The following is a 12,944-nucleotide window of genomic DNA, read 5'->3' as shown; positions in this document are numbered from 1 at the left end:
CCCCGTTCTAAGGCTTGCCAGAATCCACATCCCTGGGCACCAGATGCCACAGCGTCCCGCTGCACTCCCGGCTGCCCCGGGCCCTGGCTGAGCGCTCGAGGACTGTGCTGCTCCAGAGGCAGGGACCGTGTTGCCGCCTGCAGATCAGGGCACCAAGGTGCAGGAAAACATGAAGTTGGTGGTGGTGCGGCTGCTACGCCACAGCCCTCACTCTGAGCACCTGGGGCACGTGCAGGCTCAGCCGCCATACTTGGGCTCCCTCAGCTGTGAGAACCAAGGACAGGTGGGGACAGGCCACCAGGGGCAGAAGCCTCCAGGGACCCAACACAGCATCTTTATTATCAAACTCCAGGCACACTGCCCAGCCAGCACCAGGCAGAGATCCAGAGGCGGCAAGCAGCACAGGGCAGGAAGGTGGGTAGGTGCTGGAGGGCGGGGCGGGCAGAGGCCCGGCATGGCACGGTGGCATGGCGTCCTTACTTGACGCGGTAGAGGACCTTGCGCTGCATGCGGTGCTGCACCTCTCCGCGGCGCAACATGAGCTGCAGCACCTTGTAGATGGCGTGCTCCGGGTACTTCTGTGGACACAGAACAGGGGGCAGATGCAGGGCTGTCGAGGGACGCAGTGACGCCCCTACCCACCAGACTGGCCACGGGAAGGGTTTGAGCATCCCAAGTGCCCACCGTCACTGGGCACTGCCACAAGCCTCAACTGCCTCACCTCTCCAGCCCAGCAGCCAGTACAGGACTGTCTCCACTTTACAGAGGAAGAAACTGAGGCACAGAGCCTAACTGCAAGTAGTGGTAGAGTTGAGGTGAAAGCACAGTCCCTCACCCCGGACTCTGGTCATTCCTAAACCTCTAAGCTCAGCGGCTCAACCATAGACCAGGCTTGGCACCAACTGCTGCACAAGACCAGGGGACACACAGGAGACAGACAGGGACTTGAAACCAGGGGTGCCCTGTGCCTTTAAAGGCGCCAGGCTTCCTGAGGCATCCAGAAAGTCCTGCCTCCCCGCCCCTCCCCTCTGCCCCTCCTCTGAGGAGGGAAGATCTGGCAAGGCTGGGGCTGCAGGATGAGGCTCAACCAGAATCTGGCCACTTGCCCCTCTTCCCTTTCATAGGACAGAACAAGAAAAGTCTCTGAGCCGGAAGTGCTGGCACACACATGTAGTCCCAGCACTCTGGAAGTCTGAGCCAGGAGAACGGCAACTGAAGACCCTGTCTCACAATGTAAAAAAGAGCCAGATACAGTGGTGCACGCACTCAGAAGGCAGAGGCGGGAGGATTGCGGCGAGTCCAAGGCCAGCCTGAACTAGAGTGAGACCCTGTCTCAAAACAACAAAATAAAGCGAGTGGAATGTAGCTCAGTGCAAAAGCCCACGTTCAATCCCAGCACCACCACAGTAATAACCAATCGGCCTTCTGGCCCTGCAGGAAGCATGCCTAGGGGAGGGCTGACGGCCGCCCCAACCTGGGGATGGTGCTGGGTGGGAGCCTCAGGACCCACGAGCCCCTCCAAGGCCCACCTGCTTGGTGAAGTCCTGGACGATACTGTGCTCAGACACCTGGGAGCCGATGGCAAAGCGGCGCTTGAGCTGCTTCTCGATGCGGCTCAGCAGCTCCTGGTCCTCCTGGCTGGTGAAGCCCTCCACTCCTGGGAGAACAGGACATGGGTCAGAGAAGCAGCACGAGGCTGGGACAGCAGGGCGCGCAGTCTCCAGTACAGATGCAGGCAGGGACAGAGCGGGCTCGAAAGCCCAGGGCAGAGCAAGGCAGACCTGCAGGGTGACCGTAACGAGGCTGCGCCTGCTGACACAGGACTCGTCGTCTCGGGCGACAGTCCCCACCAAGCAGGTCAGTCGGTTCTGACACGTGGATCCCCTCCAGCCAGGGGCTGCAGGAGCAACCTCCTGGGGCAAACTGGACAGGAGTTCAGGACCGCAAGTGATCCCCGGGGAGAGACCCAGGAGCCCTTAGCACACGGGGCTCAGGATGTTCAGCTCTGGCTGTGCGCAGCTCCCCAGCAGATGGGTAGAGCACGGGCCTCTCGAGGGCCACCTGTGTCATCTCCTCACGGGCTCCTCTCAGCCTCAGCTGGAATGTGCCATCTGCCGACTTCTGACCCAGCACCACCACACCTGAGGAATTACTGTGTCTACGTGCCAGGCAAGGGATGGGCCGGCACCCAAAGAGCTGCCCACCAGTGCTCATCCATGCAAAGGCCAACCTCTCCAAACCAGGTGTGGGGTACCACGACCTGGGCCAAGTGAGGGGCTCTGGACACTGGCTTTCTCGAGGGCGAGAAGGACCAGGTGTCTGACTTAACTTCTGGGGCTCAAGTGTCAAGAACAGAGCCCTGGCCCAGAAGCCCTGAGAAGGCTGAGCCAAACGCACAGGGGGCTGACTGCTTGCCTAAGCCATGAAGCTGGCAGCTGGGTCCCTGTTCAGGTCTGAAGCGAAGCCACTTCCTCCCATCCCAAGGAGCAGCAAGAGCAGCACTGAGATTTGGGGCAGCTGCTGTCAAAGGTCCCAAGGGTACAGGAGGCCACTTCCCAGGCGCCAGCACAGCTGCACCAGGCCTCAGTAGCACCCACTCACCAGACAGGGTGCCCGACAAGGCGGCGTCCAGTGTGGACACGTGGAAGAGCCTCAGGGCCTCCTCCACGTCAGCCTCCGTGGCAAAGGGCTGCAGCTTCATCTTGCCGAGGGCTTCTGCAATGCGCACGATGGCCTCCAGCTGCCTGTGGGTCAGCGGGTGCTCAGGACGGCCTGGCCCAGCCCCAGCAGGGGAGGCTGCGGCAGGGATCGCTACTACTGCACACACGGCCTGCTAAAGTGCACCTCCTGGCTTCTGGGACCAGGATGTGGCTGGCCAGTTTTAAGTCCGAGCACTGTGTGTGACATCAGGGAACGTCTTGAAGCAGTGAGCCCCGTTTTCCTTGTTCCCCGCTATCCCAAATGTACAGGCAATAGGTGAAGCCCCAGCATTCGGAGGGGGTCAAGGGAAAGGGTGGCTGGTGCCCAGCTGCCACTGAGTCCCAAGGAGCCACGCCAGCCAGCCAGTGTCACACATCCACCCTGGGAATCAACCACGTCTGTGCAGGCTACGCGAAGTTCACCACTCCACAGCCAAACCCACGGCCTAACCAGTCCCCCAGGTGGGGCTCACCCCGGCAGGTCCCAGTGCCTTGGCACCACCACCTGAGACCCACAGAGAAGACAGCAAGAGCCACAGAGCAGCTGCCAGTCACACAGCAGGCCGGAGGCGGGCCCAGCCTCGGTCCGCCTGACCCCAGGAGAGCCGGCCCCGAAGACCCGCGCACACACCGCACAGTGATGGGGATGCTGGAGCGGCGGTCGCTGTCCCGCTCGTGCTGCCGGGCTCCACTGCGCATGAGGATGTAGCGGTTCTTCAGCTTCTCCGCAGCCTCCGCAGACAGCCGGGGGCCACACTTCCTGCAGGACAATGGGGAACACCCAGTGTGAGGCCAGGAGGGCGCGAGGCGCCCACCACACCCACACCATCTGCCCCCGTGCTGAGATGACAAAACCCAGGCTGGCTGTGAGCAGGCGCCAGAGACCAACAAGTGGGGGATGACAGGGCCTCTGACGGGAAGTGGGTGAAGCCAGCTGCAGGGCGAGAAGGGCCCCTCTGGGGCTCGCAGCCGTGCCCCATGGCGATAGAGGCCCACACAGCAGCCTCCAGGCCGGTCTGAGGAACAGGACCTCTATCTTTCTGTCCGCTGCCCCTACCATCCCACTGGGCCAGAACTGATGACAGGGTTAGGGGAAGCCGAAGATGAGGAGAGAACCCTAAGAATAAGGCCACCAGGGGCTCGTCAGAAGGGAGTCCGGGCCCCCAAGGTCTCCAGGGACTCAGCACCTGCTTGTTCCTGGGGAGCAGCCCGGATCTGTCCTTGGGGTGCTGCAGTTACAGAAACATGAGCAGCACGGGGCACCCAGTTCATTCACAGCCCATCCGCACCACCTCCCACAAGTTACGTACCATCCTCGCCTCCGTTTCCCCATCTGTGAAAAGGACACAGTACACCTAGCTGCCTAACCTCTGAGGTCCGGGAGTACAGCTCATACACAAAACTCTTAGCAGCACGCCTCACACGACGGAAACACTATGTGTAAGACTCCTGTGACTGGAAGCCTGTGAGAGCGGCGCTTGTAACGGGGCAGTCCTCGACGCCTGCTCACTGTCTTGTGCAACCTTATGGAAGCCCTGAGCAGCTCACACTGCAGAAGCACACTCGGCAGGTGAGCAACCTGTCTGAAGCCACAAGACAGAGTGACTCCAGGGGTCTGCGGAGCCGTGGGCCACACTCACACGCGGCAGTAGGCAATGAACTTCTTCAGCTTGGCCAGGTCGATCTCGCCCTCCGCGGCCTGCGCCTGGGTCAGCGCGCTCACGTGCAGCGTGATGACGTGCTTGGCCAGCATCTGGGGGGCAGAGCACACATAGATGGCCCTGGTCCCCACAGGCCCTCCTGACACTGCCGTTGGACCCCGCTACCCACCAGCTCTGCCTCGGGGCCCTGCCAGCCCCGCCCCGCCACGGACGCACCATGTCCCTCTCCTCGTCGTGCTCATCCTTGACGATGAAGATCATGTCGAAGCGGGACAGGATGGTGGGCATGAAGTCAATGTTGTCCTCCCCCTTCGTCTCATCCCAGCGGCCAAACACCGAGTTGGCGGCAGCCAGAACAGAGCAGCGCGAGTTCAGGGTGGTGGTGATCCCAGCCTGCAAGGGACGGAGCTCACCAAGAGCCCTGGGGCAGGCCCCTCACACGCGTGTGTATACACACACAGGCCTGCCACTGCCACCAGCACGTACCTGGGCGAGCAGGCTGGAGCCCAGCCCAAAGCGGCTGCGGGGGGAGAACCAGTGGGGCCCAGGCCGAGCAGGAGGGAGCTCACCTTGGCAATGGAAATGGTCTGCTGCTCCATGGCCTCGTGGATGGCCACACGGTCATCTTCTCGCATCTGCAGGGAACAGGCAAACATCCATCAGACCCACCCGGGCAGGGGCAGTGGTGGCAGAAAAATCAGCAATAGCCTCGACTCTGGTACAGACTCTGTGCTGGGCCAGGGTGGGAACCGGGTGGCTCCCACCATGGTGAGGGGCTGGCCAGCCTCTCCCAGTCTCCAGATGCAGTGACTGAGGCTTAGGGAGGCTAAGCAACTCACCAGTCACTGTTCAGAGGTGACGTGTCAAGCATGCCCTAGAGGCCACACAGCCCAGGCCCGTGCAGGATGCAAGATGCCAGTGTCTGGCCGCTACCCTCCCGCCACTCACCTTGTCAAACTCATCGATGCAGACGACCCCACCATCGGCCAGGACCATGGCCCCTCCCTCCATGATGAAGTTCCGGGAGGAGGGGTCTCTCATCACGGAGGCTGTGAGTCCAGCTGCGCTGCTGCCCTTCCCTGACGTGTACACCTGGGGGGAGGGCAGGGGGAGGGCTGCATCAGATCCGGCTCCAGGCACCTGGCAAGGCCAAGGGCAGAACCAGCACACAGGCGAGAGAAGGGCCCCAACGTGGCCTAAATGTCCTGTGAACACCGGCTTGTGTGAGGAGCAGAGGCCCAGAGAAGGGGATCCCCCTGCAAACTGCCCAGAGCTGGAAGGGCCTGGAGGGCCACCCCACACAGGTCCCTCTTATTATCCACCGACCTGCAAGCCATGTACTGTCCTGAGCCCTTGAAACCACACACCAGAGACGCCCATGAGCCAGACATGCAACCACAAAGGTGTGGACCTCATGGTCACTTTCACACTGGGGTACAACTCAGTTGCCAGCTGCTCAGGCTCTGGTGCTGGGCTCAGTCCCCAGCACAGCACAGCAGTGGTAATAACGTGAAGCCATGCGCCACAGGATGGGTGACGAAAGTGAACTTCACCTGTCTCTCATTTAATTTTCATTTTATTTTTGTGGCACTGGGGATTAAACTCAGAGCAATGAGTTTGCAATGAGCTATAACCCTGAGCCCATTACTGAGATAGGCTGGGCCCGAACTTGCAAGCCTGCCTTGGCCCCAGATGCCCAGTTTCTGATGTGGCTGCCGAAGACTCCATCCAAACACCCATCACAGTCCCCACAGTTCCCACAGCCCCATCTCCTGGCCAGGCGGTAGTGTCCTCTCCCCATAAAGAGCACCGAGGCCCCTGGTCAATGCCCCGAGGACCTGGTCCTCGCACTGGGCTCCAAGGTTGCAGTGCCCACAGCAGGGCTGAGTTTCAACAGGTGAATATGCCTCACCACTGCCACCCTTCTACTAACTGCCAGAAAGACCGGGCCCTGAGATGCACGGCTGGGGACTTGACAGGCGAGATGCAAACCCCAGGCTGATTCCCAGCCTAGTGCTCCTGCCCCCAAGCCCACTGCCTCTGAGTTCCGCTCCCCTCCCCCCCACCGCCGATCCCGGACACAGCCATGGGGTGAGGACAGTGTCTGGTGACCTGGCCACTCACCCCAATGGGAGAGCACTTCTCCACGAACTTCAGGAGCTGGGACTTGGCAGTCCCCGGGTCCCCCAGCATCAGCAGGTTGATGTCCCCACGACGAGTGAGTCCATCAGGGAGCCTGGCAGGTGGGCAGGGTGAGAACCACAGGAGGCGAGGCAGATGGCACCTCGGCCGAGTGCAGGTGCCCGGCAAGCAGGCAGGAAGCATTCCCACTATGGCAGAGGACAGCGCTGCACACAGGATCCAGGTTCCGCTGTGCACCCAGGAGCAGGGCTGCAGCGGCCTCTGCCCCCACCTACACAGTGGCACTGGGAATGACAGCCCACGGGCACACTCAGGAGGGTCAGGGCATGCATGGCAAGAGCACTGTTGCTGCTGTTACTGGCTAAACTTCCATTGCTTCAGGGCTGCCAAAGGGCACCAGGTGTCTTCTACCCTCTTTGCTCCTTGGGAACCAAGCACAGAGAGACAGTCTCTCTCTCTTTTCCGAAGTGACCAGGAAGTGGCACCCCCAGGCCACTCTTGCTGCCTTCGCGTCTTATCTGAGGGCTCAGACACAGTACCATTGGCCCACCCTGACCACTATCCTGTGTCCCATGTCTCCTGACCCCTGGGCCTCACCTCTTCCGGGAGCCCCCAAAGAGCAGGCAGGCAATAGCCTTCTTCATGTCTGTGCCCCCAAAGATGGAGGGGGCGATGCTCTTGGAGACGACCTCGTAGACATTGGGGAGGGCCGCCAGGTGCCGGAACTCCTCCTCCTCCTGTGGACTCACAGACCCGGCAAAGCTGCGGCCTGGATAGGAGGGGGCTGTGTAAGTCAGGGGCACCGCTCAGCTACAGTCCAGCCTGGATCCGGGCAGCAGGGTCCACCCCCTGTGCCGATTCCTCCAACCCTGAACCTGTGTTCAAGCCAAGGCCCTCAGCCCAGGGCCATAGCGGAACCAAAAGACAAGGAGAACACGAGGGGCCCCGGGCCACCTGCGAGGTGGTGCACTGCCTGCTAAGGCAGGTGTGGGAGCCCGAGCTTCCACAAGGCCCTGCCAGCCACTCACCAGAGCCATCCGTGTCCACCTGGATGCCCAGGACACGGATGTAGGAGCTCCGGATGCCCACGCCCACCCTGTCACGGCCTCTGCTGGAGTTCAGGCCGAACTTCTTGATGGAGTAGATGCCCATGATCGTGACCCTGTTCCCAGGGACAACTTTGTCACACAGGTACCTGAAACAAGGGTGGGGAGAGGAGTGGCAGTGAGGGCACGGCTAGGCCACTGCCAGGATGGCCTTGGCACCAAGCATTCCCACCCCAAGCTGGCGCCGTCCCATCCTCGTCACTGCAGCCACACAGCCCCACAGTGGTGCCAGCTCGGAGCCTGCCGAGGGAGCCGTGTCCTGCCCAGCCCTACAGAGGTCCCGACTCCGCCCTCTCCGCTGGGGGTGCCGAAGCCCACGCTGCCGCGGCCAGTCGGGAGGAAGCCCCCGCAAGCCCTCCCATCTCAGCCTCTGTCTCTGGGCTCAGTTCCTCTGTCACAGACACACGCACAGTGACATCTCCAAGGTTCCCCAGGCCCACGCTGCCCGAGGACGTAGATGGCCATGTGACCGAGAAGCCACAGCACCTCTCTGAGCCTGGGAGGCAGTGGAGTTGCCTACCTGTCCCGACCCCTGTGGAACCAACCAGTGGGGTGACATCCACATCTCTGCCACCACTACCCCAGCCCCACCTCTTCCCGGTTTCCGGCCCAGTGCTCGTCTGAGCAGCCCCACGGGAGGACAGAGCCGGTCCCCATTCCCCTTCCCCATAGGAAACAGCCCTGCATGCTCCACCTCCCCAGAAAGTACTCCCGCAGAACACACAGGGGCCGGCCCAGTGTGCTGGTACACCACTGCAATCCCTGCACTCAGGAGGCTGAGGCAGGGGGATAACGAGTTCCAGGCCAGTCTGGCTACCCAGTGCATTCCAGGCCAGCCTAAACTACATAGGGAGACATCTCAAAAGAAAAAAAAAGGCAAAAGAAGACAGGCACAGGCAACGTCAGCTGAGAACACCCAGGTCAGAGAGCCCAGGCCGACTTCCTGTTTCCCTCTTCTCCTGCTGGGCAGCAGCTGGTGACCTGGTCCTGACAAGCTGAGGAGGTGCACAGCCCAGCCCTGCACTCACGAGGTCACACAGCCTCCATCAGGGGAGGAGGCTCACCTGTCGCAGTAGAGCTGCATGTGCCGAGGCATCTCACCATGGGGCACAGCATCCGGCAGCTCCTGCAGCTTCAGGGTCTGGAAGTCCACACACTTACACTTGTCAGGCATGATGAAGTACGGGTCCAGCGGGCACCGGGGACGGCCAGCCTGGTCCCTGTGGGGGAAGGAGGTCTCCATAGCCACTCAAGAACCAAAGGCTGCGGCCCATCTGCCCAGGGTAACTGAGGTTCTGGTAACTGAGGTGGGGGAGAGGTGCACAGCGCAGCAAGCAGGCAGGGCTCCCCAACAAGGCAGGCCAGGTCCCTGGACAAGGGCTCAGCATCCCCAGGGCAAGCCCCTCACTACCCACTCGCATGGCAGGGAGATGCTAGCCTGCTGGACCAGCAAAGGTCGAGGCCACAATACACCCTGTGCAATAAACTCTATCTGAGCTGGGGATTTAGCTCAGTGGTTCTGCCACCTGCCTCAAAAGTGCAAGGATCCAAGTTCAATCCCCGGTACAAAAAAAAAAAAATCCACAACAGCACAGCAGCACACCCAACTCTGCAACAAAGCCAGGGGCAGCCACAGTGGGAGCAGGGACATCACGTAACATAGAGGCCCTGTTCTAGAGCTAGCTTCTATTCAGGAGAAAATTAAAAACTATGCCACACAACCAAAATGCACAGTGAATGTGGTGGCACGCGGCTGTAAACCCAACATGTGGGTGGCTGAGGCAGGAGGATCACCGAGTCTGAGCCCTGCCTCTACCACATAGCTGAGTTCAGGCCAGCCTGGACTATATATCGAGACCGTGTCACAAACAAACAAGAAGTTGTATCACACTAACACACGTTCTCATTAATTCCCCTGAAAACGCTCCCCTAACAGCTTGAACACACTTATCCTATTGTCCTTGTCACTTCTGCAGCAGCTGTGGAAGTCCTCTCCTACGTGTCTTTAGTGGCAATTGCTGCGGCTACCTCAATGTCCTGAGTCAATTCACAACATCCACTTTTCGTGGTCATGTTGACTTCGGGGAGAACCAGAAATTACAGTGCCACAGTTGGTGAGGTGGATGACAGCAGTGTCCTGTGCAAGCTTGCCTGTGTCGGACAGTGCCTCGCGGCAGCATTCACTGTGTTTTAATCACGCCTCATAGATACTCGCAAAAGAGGACTCAAGAACTGCCTCACAAAGTAACACAAATGATAAAATACTCTGAAAAATATTCATAGCAAACTCTTAATTTAACACAGTTTAAACATCATATATTTTGATCCTTCTCACAACTATGTAATAAATGACAAGTACATGTTACACTTAAAAGAACAAGAAAGAGACTATTGGCATCACCATGAGATGGAGGAGCCCAAAGGCCAGACAAGGACAGACTGAGTGGCTGGGGGCAGGAAGGGGCAGAGGCGAGGAGGCAGTGTGGCTGCTGGCAAGAGGCTGGCACGAGCCAGAATAGAGCACATAAAGGGCCACATGTTAACAGCATCAAGAACCACCTGGCTGCTGGGTGAAGAGCAGACCGAGGGGGTCACGGGATAAGGTACACACACTGCAGCGGTCGGGCAGGTGAAGAGCTAGGAGCAGGGAAGGCTTCGCCAGGGCAGCAGATGGTGGCATCCTCCAGTTCTGGAGAGTGCCAAGGGGCCTGTGAGGTTCTGCGAGCTGAGGAGCCACAGGCTCAGCCTCTGCGCAGCATGGAGTGGGGCTGTGTTCTCGGGCTACATGGTCACGCACAGGACGTGGTCAACACTGCTGCTTCCCAACCCTGTGCCCCCTCAGAGGTCAGTCCTGGTCACCTGGCAGGGACACCGCACCCATCAGTGAGCCCGAGCCAGGCCCAGTCCTGCCCCATCCAGGGCTCCGAGGCAACTGGGGGTCGTGCTCATCACCTACTTACACGTTGCACTTCCTGGGCAGGGCATAGCCCTCCAGGCCGGGGCGCAGGGCAATGTTGGTGAGGGTGTTGCGGCAACTGCGACACTGAATGGAAATGCGCGTGGCCTTGGCCCGGACTGCAGAGGCCGCGATGATGATGCCAGGAATCTTCACCAGATGCGACATCATGTCTGACTGCAAGAGCCACATGGAAGCTCGTGGTGAAAGGGAGCTGAGGACACCCTTGACCTCGGTCCAATCTGTTTCTACCCCGTCCCTCTGACACCACCTGAATCACCTAACTGTTCCTGTCTGGCTCCTGAGCTGTCACGGAGAACAAGGGCCCGTCTGCATTGCTCCTCTTTGCTCCGCACAGTGAGGATCCCGAGCAGCACCAGGCACACAGCTGCCACCTGCCTGCGAATGCAGTTACCCCGCCCACCTCTCCTGCCCCTGCCTGACCGCCTGACCAGCAGCCTCCACAGTGATCTCAGCACAGCCCCGATGCCAATGTGTTCGTGGCTCTGCAGCCGGGAAGGCCCTCCCCTATCCAAAGTGTTCCCTGCCGTCTGTGCTCTGCGTCTTCGCCACCCCAGGCTGCCTTCTCAGAAGCCGTCTCCACCATCCCTAGAGACCCCTTCTTGCTGCTGCTCTCTGGACTGCCTGTACTGCCCTACCGATCACCTCAGACCTCAGCAGGGTACAGCACGGGTTTCCGTCTCCCCTGCTGCACACAAACTCCAGGAGGGGTTCACCATGCAGGTCCTGTTGTCCCCGCAGGAACAACTCGAGGCCACACCCAGGGGTGAGTTCAGTGAACATCTGTCCAAGCGAGCTCAGAGCAGGCTCAGCGGGGTTGCCTGCTTTGTCAGAGCCACCCTACGGGTGCCCAGGCTGCCTGTCTCCAGGCCCCAGCGGACCCACCTTCAGGCTCCGGATGCTGGAGGGGCTGGCATCCGACTTGAGCATGACTTGTATGTCCTGGAGCACCTCCTCCCCAGCAGGCCGGGGCCGGGTCACCTCATCAGCCACCTCCTTGGCTGCTTCCTCCAGCTGTACAGAAGAGAATAAGCTGTTGGTGACAGGCAGGGCGCAGCCCAGAGGGCTTGGGCTGGGGCTCCACTCACCAGCTCCAGGTGCTCAGCTGGCTGCTTGTACAAGGAGTCGGCCAGGTCCTCATCAAAGCTGGCCAAGTCCTCCATCTCCACCTCGATCCAGTATTCCCCCAGGTTGTAATGGCGCTTGAGCTCATCTCTGCAAGGCATGAAAGGGGCAGAGAAGACACCCACACTGGCTGTGGTGCCCTCTGCCAACCACCACACTCCAACCCTGTTGTTTCAGTCAGCCCTGAAGAGGAGTCCAACTACCCAAGGGGTCCTCCAGCTATGTGGACACCAGGGTGGCACAGGCAGCACGAGGACTTGGACCCCAGGACAGCAGCCAGAGCTATCACTACAGAACACCCCCTCCTTTAACTTCCTCTGGCGAACCAGAGGCTCAGGCCTCCAACCTGACGCTCAAGGCCTCATCAACCATCACCATCATCATCACCCACCTCATCCACATCAGACCAAGCCTTCATTCAGAGCATCTCAGAACCCCACATATTCTTGTCCCAAGCCTCTTCCCCTCCACCCCGGCCCAGTAGTCCCAACAGGCAGTGTAGTGTGGCCCTGAAGACCCCGCGGTGAGAGCAACGTGGCATCCACCTCCTCTCCAGGGGAACCTCCTAAGCTCCAACCCATTCCCCCATGCTCCTCCGAGGCCACCACCATTTGGCCTCCCCAACCTCCAAGCCTGGCTTCTGGCTCAGGAGCTTTCTGAGGACAGATGTATTTTTCACAGTTTCTCAGAGTCTGGGGCAAAGGTGGACAGTGCCAGCCGTTATATTGTATCAATGAACAGAGGTAGGAACGGCTCCTTGTCAGGAAGACCAGAAACTGGGGCCTGGAAAGACAGGGGCTGTCCCTCAGCTCTAACTGGTCAGGCGCCTGTGCTGTCAGGGTCACAAAGCAGAGTAAGGCAGGGCCTGGTGTGCAGCAGGTTCGCAGACCACGGAGGTCAGAGGACAGACGCAGGAATGGATGGATGAACAAGAGACAAACGGCTGCCTCTTTCACAGCTCACACCAGAGAGCCGGTCCACAAGTTGCCCTGACTCTGCTGGGAAGGTCAGCGATGGAGGGACCTGGACCCAGGATTCAGGGCCAGGCAGCGCCGCAGGTGGGATGGGCCCCGCCCCACATGGCGCCTCCCAGGAACCGCAGGTAGCTGAAAGAGCTGCGAGGTCTGCCCGGGTTCGCTGACGGGGGCGACGTCCCCGCCAGGGTGCCCAGGACCCCAACCCCCACGCACCAACTGTGAAGGGAGCAGCCCAGCCCCCACCCAGCCGAGTCCCC

The 12,944-nt window shown here is 60.3% G+C and overlaps 1 protein-coding gene across 3 annotated transcripts; it reads right to left on the bottom strand.

Annotated features, from left to right (window-relative positions):
* Positions 1-476: 476 nt before the first annotated feature.
* Positions 477-12,893, bottom strand: Mcm5 (minichromosome maintenance complex component 5). 3 transcript variants are annotated; one of them, XM_010615921.2, is made up of 16 exons: positions 12,336-12,893; positions 11,674-11,800; positions 11,471-11,599; positions 10,569-10,741; positions 8,673-8,828; positions 7,531-7,697; positions 7,100-7,271; positions 6,485-6,596; positions 5,309-5,452; positions 4,930-4,995; positions 4,577-4,753; positions 4,340-4,452; positions 3,331-3,459; positions 2,602-2,744; positions 1,530-1,657; positions 477-578 (listed from the first exon to the last, which is right to left on the bottom strand). In XM_010615921.2, exons 2-16 carry the CDS (start codon positions 11,746-11,748, stop codon positions 477-479), a joined length of 1,986 nt encoding a protein of 661 aa, XP_010614223.1. In that variant the 5' UTR covers positions 11,749-11,800; positions 12,336-12,893. The 3 variants fall into 3 exon arrangements, with proteins under 3 accessions (XP_010614223.1, XP_019061845.1, XP_010614222.1); XM_019206300.1 differs by having other exon boundaries at positions 12,676-12,893; XM_010615920.2 differs by lacking the exon at positions 12,336-12,893 and adding an exon at positions 12,102-12,329.
* Between the last annotated feature and the right edge of the window lie 51 nt (positions 12,894-12,944).

Source organism: Fukomys damarensis, unplaced genomic scaffold (genome assembly GCF_012274545.1).
Source record: "Fukomys damarensis isolate Sample0158 unplaced genomic scaffold, DMR_v1.0_HiC HiC_scaffold_15, whole genome shotgun sequence".
Lineage (NCBI taxonomy): Eukaryota > Metazoa > Chordata > Mammalia > Rodentia > Bathyergidae > Fukomys > Fukomys damarensis.
Note: the sequence above shows the minus strand (reverse complement) of the source record. Positions and strands in the feature narration are given on the sequence as shown.

Coding starts and splice junctions, on each gene's coding strand:
- Mcm5 (XM_010615920.2), bottom strand. Junction 7,272..7,530: donor GGTGGACACGGATGGCTCTG/GTGAGTGGCTGG, acceptor CCTCCTATCCAG/GCCGCAGCTTTGCCGGGTCT. Junction 4,996..5,308: donor GCATCGATGAGTTTGACAAG/GTGAGTGGCGGG, acceptor TGTTCCCTGCAG/ATGCGAGAAGATGACCGTGT.